Raw genomic sequence first — 25197 nt, forward strand, 5'->3', positions numbered from 1 at the left:
AATACCTATGTTGTATCTAATGCATCTTTTCTGGGGGCTTTCTCCCTAGAAAAATGTATTAAAGCTCCCTACAAAAGGAGAAGAGTTGTTCAAACTATCCAAATGAAGGGAATTTCCTAATCTTTAGCTGCTAAGGCTCTTAATCTGTAAAGCAGAAAAGCTGAGTGAAGTTGTTTCAAATAATTGGAAACTGAGACATGGCTCCACAAGGATATTTGTGACCTGGGTCTCTGAATTCTGGTCTTTAGTATACTGAACTGCAATGTTTTGTGTGACTGTAAATATGTCAAGGGGAGTTTTTTCCACTTCCTATGCAGAATAAAGTTGAGTATTCCTCAAATAGATCATTTTACATGAGATTTTTATTAGCCAGATAATCTGGCAGGCAAGTTTATCAAAGATACAGAAAACAGCTTTGCATCCCATCAGCATTACACAGACCAATTATTACTACAAAGGTATAAATAAATAGTTTATGTACTTTTGGGGGGTAATCTGATACAAGTTTAAACCCTATATTTCATTATTGATTCAATGAAAGATTCTGTTTGTTAAAGAAAACATGTTTTGTGGAATATTGCTAGTACTTTTCCAAAATGAAGGAAACTTTAAGGAAAGAAGTAGAAAAATTGGGCTGTCTCTGAGAAAAATATTTAATTAAATGAAAAGGGGATATATATTCAATTGTGTACACACATTTTTATTTCTTTATTTACTCTGTTATAGTTAGATTTTAACATATAAAACTATTTAACTTCAAAAATTCATACATTAGATCTGAATAATTCAGCATAAAATTTTGCATTTACATTGATCTTTTATTGCATTCAGTACAGTTTTTGTAGTAAAATATGTTTCTTGATATTGTTATACAACTTACAGTTGGGTGGGTAATGGAGTTGTCTTTTAGCATTGCATATTGTTCTTTGTATCTCAGTAATCGATTTCATTATCAATAGAAATATTTCCCAAATTAATGAGATTTGAAAAAATACATCTTGCTTACTGTAGCAGTGAGTTAATAATTTGTCTTTAAAGATTCTTATAGCGTATGACAGTATTTGCTTCTGTCAAAGTTTAAATGAGGTTACCAACAGGCAAACGGGGCAGACACATGTATGCATAAGGTGTTTTGCTCAGGTTGATGGGATTACCATCCAGTCTGATGTCTTCAAGAGCCCTACGTACATAAGTAAAATCTTTCATTTTGCAGAATGTGTCTTCGTGCATCTCTTGAATGTTGTTGTTCTAAAAAAAACAAAAAAAAGCTATCAGAATAGTCGCCTGAAAGTATTTTTTTATTCCTTGAAGAACAATTTATGGGTGTGTTTTCAATGCCTAGAGAGATACTTGTTTGAACCCAAGAGACCAGATTGTGGCTGCAAGTCATCAACAGAGAAATCTTCCAAGGAGGGGGAAAATTTCTTGGCCAGTGCATAGCTTCAAAACTAAGTAACTCAAACCATGTAGCAGAGATAGGCTTTGCAGGAGGGGCCTGGTAGAAGTATAGAGCATTTTCATTTCCAGGATCATATTGAAGAGCCTTATTAATGCAAATTGGAACCAGCATAGACCAGTCCAAAAATCATAGAACCATAATTATGATCCTTACAGCTTGATACGCCTCACCCTGCAAAGCCACACATCTGCAATTTGTTCTGTGACAAATTTCTTTCCCCCAGGCCCTCTCACACTAGCTTAACCTGCATCTGTATATATACAGGGAAATTTGAATGCTTTAGGTTTTATTCCTTTGATTTAAATTCCTCTTATATATCTTATCTTCATTGGGCTTTTATTCTCGAAGTGAGCCTTTTTCAACAATGAATTGCTAGAGTACAATATTGTCTGGAAATTGAGACTAAAAAGGTCATCTCCTAAAATGAGGGCTGTCTGAATATTTTTCCCTTCTCCATTCCTTTGCTAGTCAGGAATTGGTATGGGAAAAGGCCAGCTCACTAGCTTTGGTCCGTGGCACATAGCACTGTATATTTAATTTACAGGCATGGGCAGGTGAAAAAAAAAAAGTCAGCTAGCAAGCAGAGTATTTCTATAGATTTATTTATTGAAAGATAGAGGTCAAATTATATATGATACATCCGGTTAATTATTCAAAGGTTTTTTGCTCTATTATGCAATAGACAAAAACTTCTGATAATCAAAACTGGGCATTGGTACAAGAGGAGATAAAGGGAAAGAAGCAGAGATGGAAAAGGTTACAAGGAAGAATCCAGAAACAAAGGTTTAAGTAAAAGCAAATACCAAAAAAGGGATTACAGAAAGATGATGGATGGGATGTTCCAACTTAGTCAAATAGAAAAATCTGGCTGAAAAAATGTTAGCAACTGGGAATGGCCTTTATTAAGAGAATGAAATGTACTGGGTATAGATACAACCAATATGTAAAGCAACTTTCTTTGGGTATCTAAAAGAATTCCTATTGGAAGATTTGTATGAGCAGTTTGAGGGATTTCTGTCGTTGAAGTCTCTTAGACTAATGTTGCTCTTAGCAGCTGTGAACATAACTTTAATCTGTACTATAATAAATCTAGAATTTTAAGTTTGAAAAATATTATATTACAATTTCTAATAATTAATGCTTAGCTGAGATAAATTTTACTTTTTGCAAATACTGCACTCACTAGTTAATTGTATGTTTCCAATAGTTTGCTTAGTCAAGTAAGTACACTTTTTGGATAAACAGAAGAAACAAAACAAGGCAATAGTTTCACTTTCCAGTTTTACTTACTATTTGAACATGATATATAGAGCCATTACTTTTGTAGCCTACCTGAAGATGAAGAGCTTGGAGGCTTTCAGGGAGCGGCAATGGAATGCGATCCAAGTTATTGTCAGTGATGTAAAGATGCTGCAGGTCATGCAGATCCTAGAGGATAAAGGAAAAAGGCAGGGAAAAATGATAGACATTTTTGAAAATCTCTAGCAAGTAAGTTTGAAATCTATCACTGCAATGAGCACCACTGGATACTAACACATTTTTTTTCAGCATGATATAGTTGAAACCACAGAAATTCAAAGGCAGTCATGAACTTCCATTTGCATAGGCTGAGAACTGTTGCTGCTAAAGATTAGGTGTTTGGATTAAAATTCTTTTAAATGTCTAGAGACTTTATAATTAGAGATGTAATTTCAATGATGTTCTAATGTGAAAATACTGGCTCTTCTCGTCATTATGCAGAAAGGCTTCCTATTCTGCCTGTTTTCTTGCTTTTGTGACAAGCTTACTTGATTTTCCAGAAGTGTATTGGTGTTGAAGTAAATTGTAACTGTGTAAGAAATGCCTGAGCTAAAAATAAATTTCTCATTCCTTTTGAAAAGTTAAATCATTTTCTCCCTTGACTTAATAGAAGAAGTAGCTTCATTTGGTAATTATAACAATAGTAAGATATAAACTTGGCTAGGTGAATAAGGCTCAGTAGAATACTCTCATATTGCCTCCTTACATGCACAAGTTATCATGGTACTTAACTACTTCTTTGAGTGCAGTGTCGTAGTTTAATTCCTACTGACAGAACTCTGATATATCAGGGTGAAGGTTCTTGGCAAATATGGAAGATACAGGCTGACACTCCTTCATGGCTAAAATCAGGACAGTGCTGAAGAAAAGGGTGCTAGGCCAGAGTCTTGGTGTGCATGACTGATTTTTGTCCATCATTCCTATTCCCAACACCTCCCTTATGTTGGGCTAGGAGAAAGCATCTGATTCCGTAACTGCTGTTGGTTGCTTCATTAAGAACCTGTCTTCAAAGGAGGAAATTCAGAGATGGCTGGTTACAACTACCTTCTTAGGTGCAATTGAATAGTGCATATGAGCCAGGTCTAACATATGAAGCTAGCCTATATTCTATAATGACTTCAGATTTCACATGCAACTAGGAGCAGTACATGGTTCCTTCTCCCCACCAAAATTCTCAAGGAAGGAGGATCACTCAGAGGTTCCAATTTCCCTGCTTTTCCAGGTGGAAAGAAAGTATATACACTTAATGAATAGTCTAGCAAGTTCCCATGTAGATACATGGCAGAGTAAGTTTGAAGCACTGACATCCATAGCTTTGCCCTTCTCTCTTGCCTACTTGTAAAGGAACATCAAGCAGCTTTCTGGAGTCTTGCTAGTCATGTGGGTAGTGGATTCATAGATACAAACATAGTGTGCCATTGCATGTCTTGTGTGGATCTTTGTAAAGAAGAATAAAAAGGGTTATCATGTCCAGCTGATAGTGCTCATACATCTTGCTCCACCTTTATAGATTACCCAGCAGCCAGCAGAGCTACGACGCCTATAATCTTAGCGTGTTTAGTACTGTACGGGGACACTTAGGCTGCTCTTCTGATCACATCCTTTGGAGAGAGGAAGAAAACGTTTTCCCATCAAACCCAGACTTACTTTAAATGCCTCATTACGTATTCCTTTGCGACCAAGCCTGTTCTTACTAACATCGATGAATGTTAAGGTAGATGGTAACTCAGGGAGTTGCCTTATCCTATTGTCACGAAGCACCAGCTCTTCAAGTTGGGGCAATCTCCGGAAGGCATCTTCATGGATCTCTGATATAAAGTTTGCAGTCAAATCAATCCTCTTTAAATTATCTGGCAGAGAAATAAGATACAACAAGCATGTAAGAATGTATTTCCTGAAAGTTTTAAAAAAGGAGAAGAAAAATGGGTTATTTAAATTAAAGGTGAAGTCTCTTGAATCAGATCCATTCCTGACCCACTATGTGGAAGTTCGCTCTCTGTATGTAATGCAATAATCTGTATTTGAACAGTTCTCCTAAGGAAGGGGACCAACATCTCCTTCTCATCCTGTTTAGAATTGCCTTTGTCATCCTTCATACAGCTTTCAGTGAAAGATTTTCAAGTTAATATTTTTAAAATTTCTCTGTGTTCTGGAAATCTTTTAAATGCTTATCTTTTGGAAAAATAACATTTAAAGGGAAATAAACATACTCTCTACAACCTTGTCCCACATCGGTTTTTATTTTCAACATTTTCCTATATGTAAGAAATTGAATATATTGACTTTTTTCTAAAATACACTCAAACACTTTTTCCTATCAGAAAAGGAAAATGAAACTTACCTGTGGCAAAAGAGAACAATATCTAAATATCAGTGCACTGATACACATTAATTTTGAATGCATTATTCTGTAGCTTACTTCTGTTTTCCACCCAGAATGTTTTTCATAATTATTTTATGTTATTTTATTATTTTATTTTTATGCTAGCAGTATATTTTGGCCTAAATAAATTTTCTTTTCTTAGTATTTATTCCCCTTGGGTTTTTTATACAGCAATTGTGTTCCTTCCCAACCTTCATCTTGGTTTGAGGAAGCCAAATCCTTATAGTTTTCTTTCATAAAAGGATCTTTGCATTCCCCTGAATTATTGTAGTAGCCTTTTTTTGGCACCAATTCCACACTTCTCATCATGAAATCAATAAGCATTAGTTACACAAAGTTAGCTCTAAAACAAAAAACAAAGAATGTGTCTTGATATTCAGTCTAGTGAGTGTATAGCAGTCACTAGGCCTAAACAGGATAGACTCAATACTTCCTGAAAAATCAGGTATCTTTAAGAATCTCAAGTAGGAAACGTGAAAATATAAGGTCCCTAAATCACCAAGTCTGGCCAGTTTTAGGCCACAAGGGGTTGTGGATTAGCAGTTTTCATTTACTGAACATTTTCCTAGATAATTCTGGAGTAAACCAATGGACATATACTTTAAAGGTAGAATTTAAAGAGAAAATTTAAAGGTAAAATTCCTTCCATATGGATACTTTGCAAGTATTTGAAAGTATGTCTACCTGAGAACTTGTCTTGTTTAGGAAAACAGTACTTTCTAACAAACTACAAATGCTCCATGAGGTTTGGGTTTTTTTCTACCTTTCTAAAGCTGATTACAAGTAACAGCAAAAAGGCAGATGAATGTTGTTTTTTCTAATAGTTCAAAAAAATTGACAGACAATCTGCATTTGAAGTATTGACCTTTACATTCAAAAGTATCAAACAACTTTTCCATATGTGCATTTCTGTATATAATCCTACCATCATCAAACGTTTCATCAAACATTACATAAAATGAATCACTATGTCTTAGATTAATATGAGCCAGAAATAATAGAAATTAAAGCTAATTGCAACAATACTACTATCCATACTTAAGTTAGCAAAGTCATTTCTGTTGATCTTCCTGATTCTGTTGTAGCGTGAGTAGAAATATGTGGTTTTCTTAGGCAACGGTGGAACAGCATCAAGCTCATGATCATCACAGTAGACTGTAGTCCCTAGGCATGTACACAAAAGGCAAGTGGGAAGACCTATCAAAGAATTTAAAAGAAAACAGTTTGTTACAAAAAAAAAAAAGTGCAAAAATTATATGTAAATTACTATAATGAAATGCTCACCTAAGAACATAATGATAAGATTTTGTCGAAGATAAAGTTCACTCCCATTCTGTTTCGATCACCACATCATATAATAGTACCAAGAAAGTGATTAAATTCACTTAAAACTATTTTTTTTCTGCCTACGCCTATTAGAAAGTCATTTAATTCATTCTGATACAATGTTTCTCAGACTACAACACTAGAATATTAGGTGAGGGCAGCCAACCTAGGATCAATTTCCCCCTAAGCTGACAAGTGTGCACTTCTATCTAGATGGAGAAATAATAGCTGATGACTGAAACTTGTTATGATTTCCCATGTTTCATTCTGTAAGTAGTATTTCTGAATAATTTGTAAGGAAATTAATATTTTCCTACAGAGCTATGGAGAAGAATCTCAATTTCCCTTGCATGTTATTTAATTATGTTTTCTGATTAATAAATTCAGCACCATGAAAAATTTCTCTATCACTCTGAGTTAAGGTAACTTGGAGACCATGTTAACAAAACATTTAGTTACCACCAGAAGTTCACGAAAATTAAAAATGAAGCCATTTCATCTCAGTAATAAAACTGCATGAATACCATGAATTCAGACACTTCTTTTGATGATACTGTTAAAATCTGGTGAGAATTGTGATACTGAGTGGTTTGTCTGAATGTGATTTTTAGTAGGAAAAGTTGTTAGTTGCTACGTGTGTTGAATTTTTTGATACATCTTTTCTTTGATTATGGGTATAAATCAGCATGTCTGTTTCTCAGCTTTTAATCCCATAGAAATACTTTTCTGTTTCATGTTTTTCTCCTCCTTGTGGAAGATGTCTGGTTGTTTGTTACACAATTAATGAGTATGAAAATGTTTTTCTTGCAGATGGGTATTTTCTCCAGATCAGTTGTGGCTACATGGAAGATTTGCCTTCTTAATCTGTGTCAATTACCAACAAGCAGCTGTAACTAACAGAAGGGTAAACTATATATGTGGTGTCGTTTCAGGCAAGATTAAAGAATCAGTGACCAGAGTACTCTTTTATTTGAGAATTTCTACTTGAGCATCCAGGAATAACATTTCCGGAGAGATAAGACTCTTTTTATACTCTCCTTAACTTCCTCCACCGGACATTTTAAATTAGCTACAGGGAACAAGCCTGTCACAATGAAAAAATAAGTTGTCACACATTGAACCATTCCAGCAAATCTAGGCCTAAATGAATGTAGAGTTTAGGATGGCTGACACTTTTTCAAAATATTGCAACATAGTACAGGAAGAGAGTTTTCCATTCTGTCTTATTTTTGATCTAGGAGGCATGGTATTTGTCACCTATGGCTGGTGTAGACTGAAAAAGGACAGAGGTATAGGAAGGATTCAAAAATATATCAACAAGAAAAGATGAAATTGGCTTGATGTTCCTGGGCCTTGTAGTCTTCTATCCAGCACCAAGCCAAGAACAGCAACAACATCTGACAGAAAAATACATTGCTGAAATAAATAAAGAGACAAAAATAGTCTGATTTGGTATGTTACCACCTTGAGCCTCCCATGCCTAGCTTTAGTTGATGCACTAGTTGATTTGCATTCAGTGCTCAGTACGTGAAATGTTTTGTAACATCCTGAAGCTTTCAAACTTGAAGAAAATTGTGTGGTTTTTTGAGAACTCTCCTGGGAAAATCTCATTTCCATTTTTGTTTGTTTTGACAAGAGTGTATTTTTTTTTCCTGGTCAAGGCTCACTAGTAATATGTGTAAAAACAAGACTAGGAATGATTAATTTCTCTTTACTGAACACACAATATTGGAAGCATGAACTTTTTTTTTTTTTCCCATTTGTCTTCTGTGACACTCAGTGATAGTGTTAGGCATGGTAAAAAGCAGGATTTTCCTTTTGTTGTATGTTGATTACCATACAACACAAAGACCTACCACAGCAGTGGATAACTCTAGTGAGCTTCAACTACAGGAGTTTAGAGTAGCTGCTAACAAATGCCAATTATTGACATCACAATGTTTGTGTGGGAGAGGGACAGATTGTGTTTCACAATTTTAATTCCCCTGTGAGATACAGAAAGTTCTTATTTCACTATAGCTAGTCAGAACAGAAAATCGGCTTGACCCAAAATTTCTAAATAGCTCCCTTTCCTTAAGTTTCACAGTTTGTAGTTTTCATCGTCAAAAATTCTTCAACATTTTAATTATATTTTGTATGAACACATTTATAAAAACCAAGTAACAAATCATTATAAAATAAAGATAGTTGGTTATGATATTGAAATCTAAGTCAGTAAAAAAAGCATTAGTAGCATTTGCCAACCATTAGCAAAGTTTTAAGTTATAAATGTTTAAGTGTTAAGTAAAATTTTATTTGAAAAAAATCTTCATTGGCACACAGTTATTTTCATAGTGAAATAGTATGGAAACATTTTGACTAGGCACCTATCTGACTTCAGAGCATTCGAGACAGGCTTGTTGTACCTCTCTTCAGTAAGAGAGGTACAGAAATTATACACCTCTTCTTCATTAAGAGATGCAGACATTCATAAGCAAGCAAAGTGGGCTCACTCAAAAGCAAAGTTACACAAGCAAAACTCATTTCTCTTTCCTACTAACCATCTTGAGTTTGGGGTCCAAGAACCCCAGACCCCTGTGCTGAAGACCCATCAATTAACTTTGGCGTTGATGCTTCCTCTTCAAGTTCTTCTGTCAATGGTGCAGAAGAATAACTCTCTTGAATTATAGAAGGTAGTGCTGTCCCAATCTCTGTCTAGGGAAAATTAAGAGGGAACAGGAAATGTTACTGTTTACTTCCACTGGCAGTTGTTTCTCTTCCAGTTATTCACATTCTCCCACTAGAGGTCATAAATGTTCTGAGGTTTTGTGCTTGAGCTGCATTTTATCTGCCAGCTATAATGAATTCTGATGATGTGTCAACGATTCATGAAACTCCAACATACTTATTCACTTTTTATCTCAGTGTTTTAAATGTTTTATTGTATGCACACATGCATATACTTCATTAGCAAGAACACGTACTAACAAAATGCTTTTCCCACATTTATTTAAAGTTAAATTAGATTTCTGATAAAAATGGATATATTTTGTGTGACAAATGAAGTTTGCTGTGAAGCATCAAAAAGATGAAAGTCATTTGACCATAAAATTGTAAATTGTACAAATTTGTAAGTCCAAATACAACATAGATGTGCAGGGTCTGTTTTAAGAAGGCTAACATGTTTTAAAAATCTTATTATCTAAGAATTCTGGAGTCTAACTTCACATACTACTTGCTAATATGTTGACAGTGGTTTTGTCATTTTTTTTTTTTTTTTTTCTGAGTCTGACTACCAGAAGGCTCTGGTTAGCTTAATTCATCACTGGCTGCATTATGTAGTACAAAAAATTAAGTATATAAATAAAAAATGTTAGATAAAATCTTGGTTTAGAAAAATCCTATAAAATTTGGCAGACCCTTTCATGGAACTAGAAACCTTATTTTTAATTCTCCACTCAACATAACTCAACATTAGTCAAACCAGTAAATTTTATTGTATTAACTTTAATTCTAAAGATGCATTCTGTTGTTTTTTCTATATGACAACTTCAGGATAAAAATGAAGATGTAGCAATTTTCTTGCATCATATCACCTCTCATAAAAAGAGTATTGCAGATTTGCCAGGTTTGTTGCAGAGGGGCTTATGTTTGCAAAGAGATAGAGTGGTTTACTGTAATCACCCAGACACTGAGAATCCACTCTAGTTGTGTGACCTTTGCAAGTTATTTAGCACTGTATCTTCATTTCCCCATGTGTAATAATATTCTTTGACCACGCCAGGACCTCCTTTGAAAATACACTTTCTATTTTTTAAATCCCAGACTATAAATTAATGTCCTTATAGGGCTTTGCACATCTGAGGTACTGTTTAAAAGTCAGGTAATACATCCACCCCTGTGGGTGCTGCACCCCTGCGTTGCAGTTAATACTCCTTAGTCTGTATCTAAGGCATGACCAAAAATAGGAATTTTGTCACAGTATCTTTATCCCAAGTGCAAAGGCACTGAAGCCTAAAATTATGCTTTAATAAAGATTTTCCTCCATTGCAACCTTCTAGCACACCACCACCATAAAACTATTGAATCCTGAGTTTTTCACCTGACCAAACATCTCCTTTTTTGAGACCATCCCCTAGCTACTGCTGGTTTTGCTGTCTCCATGGAGAACCAGTTGTTGAAATCACTTACACTAGTGCTCATAAATTCTAGTTGTAAAAGACAGGTAAAAGTAGATTGCATCCAGACTGGACAAGTGGTTAGGATTTTTTAAATTAGGCTTTCTATGTAGACTATGCAAGTTAAAGGAACTAACACCCCTGAGATCTGGGTCCCAAGCATGAGCAAAGATTTTTCTATATTCTGATCCCTGTTTGAATCTCTTAGCTTAACTATATAATATTCATCAAGTAGAGTTATTTTTGTCTTATTATTCTTGGATAGGATAGATTTTAAGTATGTTTATATTTATTTATGTGAAATACCTATATACATTCCTATGTGTATATATATTTACCACAATTTTAGAAGAAAACACTTTACACTTCATAATAGAGTCTCTGGATCTTGCAGTGTAGCTATATGTCATTACTAGCAGTATTAAACATCATGATCCTGGACTGCCTGAGAACATCTAAATAATCATCTAAAATCTACTTTTTGCACAGAATTATTTTGGTTTATGTTATATAGTGTCCATAGGTTCAAATAATTTACCTCAATTAGTTTTACTGAAGACAGAGAATATGGAAGCAATTAAAAACCAGGAAGCACTCTGCACCTCACAGACTCAGATTTTGACTGAACACACTTCAGGTTCTCTGTATATTCTTTAGTTGTATTCCAATAAGCTATAGGTACTATTACTGAGTAGGGTTTATGGATAAAAATGCCCTGACACAGTTACTAGGGTCATAATTTTGCAAAAAGCAGGGTGACCAAGTGAGCAAAATGAACTTCAGCCGAACTATGACCGAGTAACCTGTTGGTGTAAGTAAGAGTAAAGGTGTACCTTGTTGCTTTGTGCAGATAAATACACAATGTTCCCATCTGCAACACTGAGAGTAAGACAGCTTAACCAGGAATGGACTTGGGGACAAATCAAAAGAAGACTTTGGGAACAAAGGAAATGGGACAGATGTTCTCCGAATGGAGGAAGCCTAGAGGGAGAGATGCATTCCAGACTTTTATTGACCCAGAGTAGTACTGCACTAAAGTGCTTGCACATGCTGTCTACTTCTTCACCAGTTTTGTAGAAATCGGATAAGAGTCCCTGTTCTGAACTTTGGAACAAAATCTGGAGGTTTTGAGACCTATTAATGGCTTTGTATGCATCTTTTGTGGCAGTTCAACTGAAAATAATATTCTGGGGAAGAGCATTTTCCAGATATAGTTTGTAAATTGGTTTCAGACCTAAGATAATGTTCCTTTCACTTGTCATGGGATTTGAGTCATCTACACTGACTGCAACTTCTCTGAATATTTGAGGGTATACTTCATGGAATTTACTAGCTTGGGATTTGTGATTTGCTTTATGCTTTCTCAGGTGTTCTTAGTTGATTAATTACTGTAGCTGTTGGGTACCAAAGCAGAGGTATTAACTTCTAGTATTTCTGTTTCTACACTGTTCTCTCTCTCTTATTACACGATGTTATTTAGTTTTGGAGAAAGTTGAAAGTCTCCTCATGGTTTTCTTGCTAGTGTGCTAAATCTGGGTTCTAGAGAAACTGTTCCAAGCAGTTAGCATTATCTATTCAGTCTCCTGCACCAGTTGTGACTGTCTTAAAAAATACCAATTATTACAGTAAATTTAATGATGTTGCCATTTTTGCTCTGGTAAAGGAGTAGGAGTTCACTGATACGTGTGTATTGCATACCAGACCCAGAGCACAAGCAGTATTTGCTTGCTGTACATAGGTTGGACTTGAACCAGTAACCTAAAGGTAAAAGTCTGTTTCCCATTATCTGTCATCTGATCCATGCAGCTTTCTATCTTTTACATATTTGATAAATCGTGCAAGATTGTAATAAGACAAAGATATTTCTTGAGCTATATACTGTACAGAATGATCCTTCATCTTCCAGATGTTTGTTTATTTTTGGCAACATGCACTTTACTAAAAAAATGAAACAGGAATGATTCTATATCACTTAATGGTATTATTCTCCATAGGGATTTGGGGAAGTTTTGGGGATGGGGGTGGGGTTGTATTTCCTTTGCTGCTCTGAGTAATATTCTTTATGAAAAATCACAAAGCAGGAAAAATATTATAGAGAAATACAATAAAATATGTTTCTCTTTGCCAATATTTGGAAGTCTTCAAATCATAATCAGCCTTCGAAGCCAAATTTAATACATGGCATAAGAAAACACTGAAAGGGAATCACACCACTTACCTTTAGCTGTCTAACTAACTGATTAGTTACCCTACTCTGTCTTCGAAATCAATCAAGAGGTTTAGAGAATACCAGTGCAGAATATTAGCCACAGAGCATGCTGAAGGAGAGTGAGATTGAGTGTAGTATCTATTTCTCCCCCTCCTATATTTATCCAGCGTGCCTACATTTACGAATGAAACTGCTTAATGTGGATGGACAATTTAGAGGCACTTTCAGACCAGGAAGTTACAAATGTCAAGAGCACAGAAATCTGAACATATCAATGAGCAATAAAATACATTTGGTAACAGTCAACTTATAACTTCAGTCATCCATAGGCTAGGCATTTAGTCTATGCTAGCATTCTTTCACAGTCAGCAAAGAACAAGACGAAACTTCAGAAAAGCAGCTGCAGCCACTGGCCACAGATTCTTCTTTTAGGATGGGATCTTTAGATGTCTATCTCTCACCACTGGCTGAAAAGGAGGCGAGACAAATGAAAAGGTTTTTAACACTAGAAACAGCTCAGGAGTCTGAGCTGTGAAAAAAATAAGTAAGACGAAAGAGTATCTGTGAGCTAGGAGACAGTGGGGGTGGAACAGAACAGACATGTAGATAAGAGTAACCTATATGAGGGTTATGGACCCACATAATTTATGCAAAGCAATAAAATACAGAAAATAAACATATTTAAAGAGGTAAACAGCAAGGCTGGAAGACATCAGTTGCCACATTTTTCTTCTGAGGTGGTGTAATTCCAGTGGCAGATGTTTTGTCTATTGTTTTATGTCTACATCTTTTAGGATCAAAGTCGATGTATTACATGTAATAAGTTTAAATCTACAGGAGAATCTGAAGTGTGTCCTGTTTCAGTTATTCCTTTACCGCAAAAAAATATACTTAAAAACACAAACAAAAGTCCAGAACTTAATCAGAGATATTATAAACTTGAAGGGACAGTTGTACCACACACTGACCCATGAAAAGGAGCTGGTTTCCCCCACAGCTGTTCTGAAACTACCAAAGGCTTACAAGAAAATATCTAATTATGGTAGAGGTTTTTGGTTTGTTTTCCTTTCCAAAAGTGGCTCATACTTGTTTCTTCTTGAATTTTGCATTTAAGGTCTTCTTTTTTCCTATTGTTCTATCTTAAAAATGAATAGATTTGTTAGCCATTGCATGTTAATGTAAGAACTACCTAGATTGTAAATTATGCAGGTCAGATAAATTGTCATTTTCTTGTACAGAGATACATAAATAAGTTGTGTGGAGAAGTTAGTGTAATAAAACTCAGTGAGATCTTGGGGAAGGGGAACGTGATATTTATTTACAAAACTTCTAAGTAAACTGATTTTACCTATTCACACTCATTCTCTCAGATTTCAATCACTTGCACATTTACACCCACATACTCCCACATACCTAAATGTGTATGCCCGAGTGGTCTGGCCAGGATCACCTGTGTTCAACACAGAAGACCAGGGACAGAAGATACTGAATCCTTTTAGTGCCTCTGGGGTTCTTCTTGACAAACACCGAAAACTAACCTTTCAAAATTTTTATATCTCCTTTAAGATTCACCAGCTCTTACAGGGCAGTCTTTTTCCTCAGAGTCTTGGATGCTCCAGCATCCATGAATGTTACACCAGGTTGCTGCCCATTGCCTCCTTTTCCTTATTGGGAATGTGATTTCATGATGGCTAATATGGAAAGGAATGATATATATGATATTCTACAACATTATTTCCTGTCTGCTGATGGTAGGATGAAGGGCCTTCACCAAGAAGTCATCTGTGCTGCAACATTATCAGGGTGCAGGACCTTTGATTTTGGCATAAACAACACATTCTTCCATTTTGCTGCTGGGAATAGTGTTCTGGAAGTGGTGCAGTTGGGTACAGTGTCCTTCATTATCAATGCAGGCCATGCTTTTAACCCTTTAAGCCCTTTAATTTTTTTAAGTTTATTTGTTGTTTCTTCTGGGTCTTACACACACATGCACACATAAATTTCCATTCATACTTCAGTCAGACCAACCTTAATATTTAAGTTGCAGAGCTCTAGAGTTATAACTCAGTTCTCTAGAAATTAATGTCTGTGGCTTTTGCCTTGGAAAATATAGGTGGATTTTCAGGATCTTATAATTAGTCTTAGAAAGGGAAGTAGTCTTTTTAGCACCTTGACCACAGAATATCCTAAAGATTCTTGTCTCAAAAACAAGGGTATCTATGTCATGTCTGATTTTAGCTGAGTAAAAACATTTATGCTGCACAGCATTGATACAGAGATTATGCTTACTAATTCTGTTGTCTGAGAATACAGAAAGTCTGTATAAATGGAGATAATCTGGATTTCCATGAGTACAAATGAAGTCAAAGTCTCATTCTACCACTGTATTTGAAATTACAGATTTTATTTCTAACATTCTGCTTTGAGGGCTATGTAATATCTAAGTTAGCCTACAGCAGATGCTTTTCTTTGGAACAGTGCTGAAGTTTTGCAAGAGATAAAATTTCAAAGAGAAATATGCCAGTTTTAGAAATCATAACAGGGCTCTTTGCACTATTATAAAGCATAAAAGGACTGAAGACTAGTCCCAGCTATTTAATGATTTCCACAGAAGCTTCTGCTGATCCAAGCCACAAAGTAGACATACACAGCCAGAAAAACAAAGTTGGAGATCACTCAGATGACCGGAGTATCTACCAGAAACTTTGTCAACCCTCAGACCTGTGGTAAGGAGCTGCCTTAGTTGGACTTCCAGAGCTCGCTGTAAAGGAGGGTTCAGGGTCTCAAGCATATTTCCTCATGCAGTCCAGACAGACCAGGCATTGCTGGAGCTGATGTGCTTGGCCCCAGTTCACCAGCCTGGCTTTTCCTAAATGCACTGTGATTGCTTTGAACCTGTACTATAACCAAACAGTGTTAGAAACATGAACAAAAAGGACCAGATTCACTCCACTTAACGTCAGACACTGAATTCAAGTGCCCTATTTAGTAGCTTAGTCTCCTTACGCTCCTGGTGCAGGCAGTGGAGGAAGAATTACTTCCTGAGGGTGGTTCAGCACACATATGTTGTGAATCGACTTCCTGAGGTGCCTGTCCATCTTCCTTTGGCTGTAAAGGAAACCATATAGAAGCAACGATACTTTTTACCAGACATCAAGGCCAAAGTCTGGTGTCATCTCTGCTCTTCCTCTCATTCCTACAGCTTATAGTGAAAAGTTATTTCATCTGATTTGATCCAATCCAGTACATGCATGTAGCTTGCAGTGATACAGATGTAGTGCTCAAAAGATGCTATAACTCTAGAACTAGAGAAATTTCTAGGAGTTTAGGTTTGTCTTCACAGTGTGGACTGTTATGCTATACAGAAATGTCCTGTCAGTGTAAGATCAGTTCACATTTACTGACAGGTCCAGGACATGAATATGGTACAAGGAAGAAAGTGCTGAGGACAGGGGCATGGGTGTGATGAATTTCCTGCCACTGGGACAGACATTCTGCATCATAACAGCAGGCATTGCTACTCAACTCTAAATATAAAGAATACCAATGTAAGAAAAATAAATAGTAATGAGAGAACATTTTTTTTATGCACAATGATTTTTTGTATTTCCTAGTTTTTCTTGAATGTCTGGTCTGAACTGTATGTCCAGGATCGATATCTGCAGCTATTTTATCCACAGCTGCTATTTCCCTTTCTATTAGTAAAAGCTAAGTCAGGAGTGGAAGTTGAAAAGCAGAAATTGGAAGCTGATTCAAGCTTAGTTCTCCTGTAAAGAAAGCCAGAGCCAAAACCACTCTTGAGGAATAACATTCAAAGTAAATTTTCAATCCCCAGAATTCTGTCATGTCACAATAGGGATGGTGCTGCTATGAAATATATACAATTACTGTCGTACCATTTCTATACTATTTTTTTCTTTAAATAAACTGTCCTGGTTTCAGCTGGGATAGAGTTAATTTTCTTCCTAGTAGCTGGCATAGTGCTGTGGTTTGGATTTAGTAGGAGAAGAATGTTGATAACATACTGATGTTTTAGTTGTTGCTGAGTATGGCTTATGCTAGTCAAGGACTTTTCAGCTTCCCGTGCTCTACCAGGTGCACAAGAAACTGGGAGGGGGCACAGCCAGAAGAGTTGATCCAAACTGACCAAAGGGCTATTCCATACCATATGATGTCATGCTCAGTATAGAAACTGGGGGGTGTTGGCCAGGGAGCAGCGATTGCTGCTCGGGAGCTGTCTGGGTATTGTTCGGTGGGTGGTGAGCAATTGCATTGTGCATCACTTGCTTTGTATATTATTATTATTATTATCATTATTATATTGTTATTATTATCATTACTATTTTACTTTATTTCAATTATTAAACTGTTCTTATCTCAACCCAGGAGTGTTTCTCACTCTTACTCCTCCGATTTGCTCCCCCATCCCATCGGGGTAGGGGGAGTGAGCGAGCGGCTGCGTGGTGCTTAGTTGCTGGCTGGGGCTAAACCACGACATAAACAAAAAAAAAGGTACAAGTCATTAAAAACGATAACTATGCTGATACTAGTGGACAGTCCACCAAGCCTTTAAGCATCTAACAAGATACTAGGTTGCACTGAGGAATATAGGGAAATAAATTCGGTGAAGTTTTGCATGATACATATTGTGCAGCTAAGGATTCAGGCAGAAGTTTCATTAGGGCTTTACAGTTGTGAATGTTCTGAAGAATTTATTGAGCTATCTGTCTCACACTTAAGGCTAGTTGTGTAGGGAATGAGGCATTCCTGCATCTAAGTAATTAAAAAAAAAATCTGCTAAACTTGCACACCTGTTTTACTCCATTTCAGTTAAGATGAAAACAAAGGTGCTGATTCTCCATTCATCTAAGAAGCAAGTGAGTTAAAATATAAGTTGCTAGCCTGAGGATGCTGGCACCCCAGAAATCTCTGTTCCAGAAGACATTCTATCCTCCAAATGAGGGCTAGAGGCAAGCTCTCTACAACTACCTGAAAGGAGGTTGTAGTGAGGTGGGTGTTGGGCTCTTCACCCAAGTAGTTAGCGATAGGACAAGAGGAAATGGGCTTAAGCTGCGCCAGGGGAGGTTTAGGTTGGAAATTAGGAAAAATTTCTTTACGGAAAGGGTGGTCAAGAATTGGAACAGGCTGCCCAGAGAGGTGGTGAAGTCACCATCCCTGGAAGTGTTCAAAAAACGGGTAGATGTGGCACTTCGGGACATGGTTTAGTCTAGTCTACCCTTGATTGGTTTAGAGTAGACTTGGTAGTGTAGGTTAATGGTTGGACTGGATGATCTTAAAGGTCTTTTCCAACCTAAACGATTCTATGATTCTATGATTCTAAGTTTGGATAAGATGTTGAAACAAAGCCAGAATACATCCAAAGAGGCAAAACTCATGGCAGGAGAAGGAGAACAAGCCAAAGGAAACTTGATTATGTAGCCTAATATGAAAGGAACTGAGACCTGGGACCTTTTCAAAGGATTATTAATGTCCCATGCATTAGACAATCACTAAACAAGAACAAAGATAGAAATTACTCAGAGGAGAACCACAGCACTCCCCTCTCAGAGCTGTGTACCAATCCACACTCTGGATTCTGTTTTGAATGGTTCTAAAATGATACTTATCTTAAATTATTTTTAAATGGGATAGAAATGCACATGTTATTTAGCTTAACAGTGCTCAGAAAAAACATATAGACATGGGTAGAATTTAGGAATTTGGAGTAATTTTCTAAAATATCTGTATCCTTGTTTCCTACCCCATGTTAATAGGGATGATGCACATTCCTTCTTTCTGGAAGAAGCCACAAAACTGGAAGTCTGGGGAAAAAAAAGTTTAAGTGGCCAGGAAAATAGAGGTAGCGAGCATCTACTGTAAAAGGTCTACGTAATCTCACTGTGGGGTTTCAGCTCTCACCTCTCTCACAGGAACTTCAAACATTGTGATAGTTATTCTTAAGCAATGAGCCCTAGCTGGACCAATTTAGGTGTTTTTAGACCAGGACAACTACTTCAAGAATCTTACCCAGTCTGAGGCAAGGCGAAGGAAGTAGTTACTCTATTCAGCTAAGGCAGTAGTAACTAATGGCATGCCCAGTATCAGTTTTATGTGCTTAAGAATGTCTTAGCCAGTACACTTAGTCTTTATAACATTTCAGGTACTTAAGTGGGTGAGACGAGCTCTTCTTGGATTGTTGTACTAGAACTTAGGGACTAACATGCTATTTCAAATCCTTCCTTTTCATCTTGTGACATTTCTGTTATTTGCTTTTCCTATATGACAAAATAGTTGAAACATCACTCAGGTATTTCATGACTACTATTTATTCCACAGAAATGTTCACCTGTTGTGAACACATCTGTACAGAAGCATATGGAATCACTTATGAACAGCCAAGTGAATGTAACAGCTGTAGTCAAAGCCTTTCTGAAAAAAGTAGAAAATTCCCTATTTGGTGATAAAGCTTCAAAAGGTAGATTTAATTCTCTTATCAACTATGTAGTTATGTGACTTCTGCATTACTTGTACTAATTCATAAGTTTTTTAAAAGTGTATACGACATGTTCTGAAAAGTTGTTGCATATCTACCTTGAACACTTCTTTTATCAGATACCTGCCACAAAGGTAGAAACAACAGTCTAAACCTCTCTCAACTCTGCAGGGTGGCAAGAGGGAGTTCTTGCACAAGTAAGATCCATCTTCATGTGTGTTATGGTAACATTGGAGATGCTTTGTGTATATGCACATATATATATAAGTGAATGTGTGTGTGTGACTCAAGTTCTGATCTTTGTGCAGGCACCTGAATATTCTATTATCAGTTTGATTCAAGTCAACAAGCTAATGCAGCATCAAATATTAGGCCTTGACAGTGCTTGTTTCTGATTATTTTGTGGATCATACTTTCCAGCTCACCTCTTCTGTGTACACAGACCCAGACCAAAATCTATTCAACTCCCTTGTTTTGCTGCTTATTCAGTGCTAGTGTAGCTCCCTTGCTTCTCAGCCTTACTGATAGCCTATTTTATTGATGAAAATATTTTTCTGATACCCCTATATTTTCACTTCTTATTTTTCTATCTTAGCTTTTCCTACCTGAAGGAAAATGGACTGGTTATGTTTAACAGGCAGTGTAATCAAAAGTTTGCAATATTATTTTATTAGACATTAGTAGCTGATGTACATAGGCATCTCTCTCCACAGTTTGTTTTTCTCATGCACTATCCAAACAAAGTTTTAGTTTCGAAGAGGGAAAAACTCAGTCTTCTGTTTTAGCAGCAAGAAGCTTACACAAGAATATCTTTGACAGTCTGGCTTGATTGTATTCATTTTAAAGAAGGAAATCTGTCTTTGTTTATGTTTGCAGAGCAGTTGGGACAATGAAGACCCAGTCTTGAGTGGGGCCTCTGGACCCTATCATGATACAAATATTCATTGAAAATAATAGTGAAACTTACTGTGAAGAAAAGGGGCAATACTGTTGTAACAGTCAGTTTCAGAAGATAAATCCAACACAAAGCTTGTACACTACTTTGCAGTGACATTCCTTTGCACTCTCTTTCTCCTTTAGGACCTTGGAATTTCTTCCTCAGTAATAGGGTTTTCTTTTACATTGCCTTTTTTTACCATTATCTGTGAAAGGGTTGATACTGTTCTCTCTGAAGTCTCTATACACATTTTATTTCTGAGTGATATAATACTTAAGGTTTTTCAGTAACAGTTTCCCTTTGTATGCAAAGCTTTAGCTATGTCTTCCATGTCTCACTATCCTGGGAACTTGGAAACCACAGATTCTGTAGCCCAGATTTGACCCATCTAATACATGACAATGCATAGCTTTGATCAAAGATTCAATACAATTCTCCTAAGTAATTCACAGCTACAGGTATATTCCCCATTTAAAAACTTTGCATTAAAAAATATGTTCCACATACACATATTGAATACAATGTAAAGAATGCAAGAAATGAAACAGATCTGCTGATGGTAGCAGACAATGCTAGATAACCTCTGATTTCCATTGTTAAGTAACTTTTCCAAACCTTAAAGGTACTCTGAAATCTATGAGAAAAATAGACAGATTTCAAATGGAAAAATATCAACAGCTGTTATCTAGATAAAATGTTCTCAGAAAAAATTTTGCAAGCCATTGAATTGTGTGTGTATATACATGCATACACTTCATTTTTGGCATACGTACTTCACCAGGAAAAATACTTCCAGAGTATGAGAAGTAGAAAAGAAGTCATGAACTTGGACTCAGTCACTCTTGATTAATTTTATTAAGCTGAAATTTTGGTACTAAGCCTGAGACAGGTGCCTAGGGTCTATCTAAAGTTATTTGAGGAAGATAGGTGTACTGGTTCTAGCTGGAATGGAGTTAATTTTTCCCATAGCAGCCCTCATAGTGCTGTACTTTGTATTTATAGCTAGAACAGTGTTGATAACACACTGATGTTTTGACTACTGCTGAGCAGTGCTTGCACAGCATCAAGGTTGTCTCTCCAACACCCGTCTCCACCCCAAGGCTGGTAGGCTGGGTGTGGGCAAGATGTTGGGAGGGGACATAGACAGGACAACTAACTCAAACTGACCAAAGGGATATTCCATACTATATGGCATCATGCTCAGCAATAAAAGCTAAGAGAAAGGAGGTGGGGTGTGTGTGTGTGTGTGTGTGTGCAGGCTTCATTATTAAGGTGTTTGTCTTCCAAAGCAACCACTAAATGTACTGGGGCCCTACTTCCCAGGAAGTGTTTGGACATTATCTGCTGGTGGGAAGTGGAGAATAAATCTTTTTGCTTTGCTTTTCTTTTGTGTGCAACCTTTGCTTTCCTTCATTAAACTGCCTTTACCTTGACTCACAGTTTTTTAATCTTAAATTCTCCCCCTGTCCGTCTGAGGAGGGGGAGTGAGAAGGCGGCTTGATGGGCACCTGGAAGCCAGCCAAGGTCAACCCACCACAACAGATATCCCAAGTGAATGATTCATACTTGTCTTGGAGGGTGGTGTTGGGGTGCAACACCTAATTTTAGCCAGATAGAATAAGTGGGAAGGATCCCTCCCTAACTACCTCTAGGTCTTTCCTCATTTTGGTGGTTACACATTGAATAAGTAATTACAGTGCCCAATGAGTAACATTCTGGAAAGGACATACTGACATAGGTGCTGTAATTTAATTTCTTAAGATGCACAGGTGCCTAATTCCCATTTGAGTCAACAGGAGCAATATACTGAATGCATCTGAAGTCCTAGTCAGTCTCATGGACCTGCTGAAAATCAGTTGGACACACAACCTTGGAAAAGTTTGCATTTTTCCAATGAGTCTAAAAACATGTTAAACAGAATGATTTATATTTACACATAAATGAATATTAAAATCTTAAATTGAAGACAGCAACAACAGAAAATGCTCTTTTGTTCTTTCTCCACTACTTCAGAAGGCTAAAGACGTGATTCATGGTTCTCTAAAAGGAAATGCAGGCCTTAAATCAGGCCCTAAAGAGTTACTGTACACAGGCTAGATCTAATGAAGGCTTGCTATTTGTCTGGGTCTCTGTGGTATTGCTCATCATTTAAGCTATGCATAATAAAAACTAACCTGTGACCTTGGAAAAATACTGGGTTTTACACATAAAGCCACTTGTGTAATTCACTTCTTTATGATAACAGGATTGTAGGGACGAAAGTCATAACCACAATCAAGAAATCAAATGTATTCTGTTTAAAACATCAGTGATGTCAATAATATTCAGTGTCTGAAAGATAACTTGCAAGACTGAAATGCATGTCTATAAAAGCTGCTTGATTTCTACAGCACTGACCACTCAGCTCTCTTGGGTTTAAGGACACTGTGAACACTTAGGTTTCTTTTGGGTGGTACATGGTAAGAGGAATGTAAACAAAAAAGATTTTGGTTAAACATCTAGGGAAAAAAGGCTCTCACAGGGAGGTTCATCCATATGCAAAGTAACATTCCTTCCAACGTCTATGATGGATAACCTTCACTTGATGAATTTTAAGAGGGCTGTCTGAAAAGCTCAGTAATGGGAGTCAATCCTGCTCTGGAAAAGAAGTTTACAAGACAAAATGAAAAGACTTTTTGGACTCTGCCTATTCTGTGTTTCCCTAAAGAAAGAAATGTGTGATAGGGCCTGTTGTATCTTTTCTTGTTGGGTGTGATATTGATCATCCTGAATTTTCTTTCAGCTGGAAGAGCACCACATGAGCCTTGCCTTGTCTCTATCCTTCACTCAGAAACTTGGAAAGGGGCCACCCCATGCTTCAGTGTCATAGGACCTCACAGAGAGAGCACAGCACAGGAAAGTCCCAACTACCATTCAATACATTACTAAGTAATCTATTCTTTGAATGAGAAAATCTCTGTGGTGAGGCACATACAAAATAGCCTCTCCCATTCCTGGGAAGGAAGCCATTTCTGTAGGACTGATAACTTATTTTTAACAGCAAAGACAGACAGGAACTGTGACTTATTAGTCAATGTGAAATAGAGAGAGCACAAGTATCCAGTGACAAGTATTCCAGTATCAGGGAAGAAGAAAGCTCAAGCACATGGGTAGGTAAAGAGCTTTGATTCTGCATGGCACAATGAAGCAGGCCAATGGGAAAATAATTTCTTTAGAGCACAGGTTTTTTTTCCTCCAAACTATAAGGTTCTGATCTTAATGCAAACTTTGAGATTATTTTTATCTCTTCAGTTCTCAGGTTTTGCGATATAGTTATTCTTAAATTGCCTCTGTCCTTTGATTTCGAGGCTGCTACCCAATTTTGATCTCACCTAGATGAAAGACTAGTTCCTGTCCCTCCTGCTGCAATCATGATTCACTCAAAGGAACATATCTCCATCAATTATGTACCTTTATGTGAAAAAGTACTAAAATATTATGTGTAATAGAAAAAAAATATTTAAACATTATATTTTTCACTACCTTTTATTACATTCAGTCCTGCATCATGCAGTCCATACACCACCTTCAGGGAAGTTGTGCCCATGTTTAAGCAGCAGAGTGAGATTAAAGTTAATGTTGCCTTTTAGTAATGTAGAGAAATCCAGGAAAGTAGGATGGCAAGGCAGCATTTAAGTCAACAAATGGAGTCCCTTGCTTGTACAGGCAACACATCTTAATATCTCACACTATAACAGCATTTTAACAGTTTTTCTTCAGTAATCTTTCTTACTTTCCTGTTTTTCAATTCAAGCGTGTTCCCTTTTCTTTTTTCTTCGTTCTGCCCACTTTCCTAACAGTAATAGAAACCACTAGCATTTATAGCCTGAAATACTTGTATTAAACATATCTCTTACTGTAAGAAATAAACTCAGCAAACAGCATTTTACAATGGCATTTAATTGGGAATGCTGGATGTCCTATCTCAGCTGCCTCTGTGCCTCATCCAGACAGCTAAATCACAAAGACAATTTCCAACAGAATTTGTAGCAATGCAAGGAGACCTGAGGGAAGCATGATAGCTTTCACCTGCTCTCAAAGATTACTACCAGAAAAAAAAAATCAAGACATTTATTGGCCCCATTTGTAGATTAGGGAAAATGGGAATGAACTACGATGTTTTACTAGCACAGAAAACAGCTGATCAGTGAAAAACAATAGCAATCACATGAGTAGATTTGTCTCAGAAATGTTTTCACGGCCAACAAAAACTCATTGGTATCCACTGCATTTGTGCACTTTGGAAAGATAAAATAAATGAAGTTCTGATTACCTCTAATTGATCAGACTGCTTGTTTTCATCATAGGCAAATGGGTGAGGCAGCTCTCCAAGGAATATGTCATAGAACTCAGAATCATAAGTTACAGTAGCAGTGATAGGTGCAGCTCCAACAGACTCGAAGATAAAAAATCCCAGAAAAATATTTACAAAGGTCTGCATTATTCTTTCTTTCCTGAAAGAGAAGAAAATTGAGAAAATGTGGGTAATCTGGTATTTTCAAGGAATCTATGAAAATTTAATCTCAAAAATACATTACTTATATGGATGCAACAATATTTCTGATGGATAATTCCTATTTATTCATGATGACTCAATGATTTATTCCATTTTGCTTCATGAGGTTGAGAGTTCTTGGATCTGAGAATTTCTGCAGACTGCTTTGGCCATACTAACATTTATATAATTTAGGAAAGACCTATTGAGTGTTATTGGTATAAAAATAAACTGGCCTCAATGAGAAAGTACCTGAAAAGGTGAAAAGAAGATATATATTAAGCTTTTCCCCCTTTCATCTAATTTCACCTATTTCCACTGCACCATTAGAAAAGAACTTTTGAGAAACTAGCCAAAAGCTAACTTCTTATATTATTTGTGTCTATCACAATAAATAATC

General features: G+C 36.6%; 1 protein-coding gene across 1 annotated transcript; it reads right to left on the bottom strand.

Moving 5' to 3' along the window:
- Nucleotides 1-1077: 1077 nt before the first annotated feature.
- Nucleotides 1078-24743, bottom strand: EPYC (epiphycan). Its single transcript, XM_075724683.1, has 6 exons — nucleotides 24576-24743; nucleotides 9008-9161; nucleotides 6180-6338; nucleotides 4406-4608; nucleotides 2792-2887; nucleotides 1078-1248 (listed from the first exon to the last, which is right to left on the bottom strand). Exons 1-6 carry the CDS (start codon nucleotides 24741-24743, stop codon nucleotides 1078-1080), a joined length of 951 nt encoding a protein of 316 aa, XP_075580798.1.
- Nucleotides 24744-25197: the final 454 nt, after the last annotated feature.

The sequence above is a fragment of the Pelecanus crispus genome, chromosome 1 (genome assembly GCF_030463565.1).
Source record: "Pelecanus crispus isolate bPelCri1 chromosome 1, bPelCri1.pri, whole genome shotgun sequence".
In the NCBI taxonomy this organism is placed as follows: Eukaryota; Metazoa; Chordata; class Aves; order Pelecaniformes; family Pelecanidae; genus Pelecanus; species Pelecanus crispus.

Bases quoted from the DNA above. Each gene is read 5' to 3' on its own strand.
- EPYC (XM_075724683.1), bottom strand. From the start codon at position 24,743: ATGCAGACCTTTGTAAATATTTTTCTGGGATTTTTTATCTTCGAGTCT. The intron at 6,339-9,007 runs GTTAGTAGGAAA...ATTCTTTGATAG, and splicing joins TGGACCCCAAACTCAAGATG to GTCTTCCCACTTGCCTTTTG. The intron at 4,609-6,179 runs GTATGGATAGTA...TTTCTCTGCCAG, and splicing joins AAATGACTTTGCTAACTTAA to ATAATTTAAAGAGGATTGAT.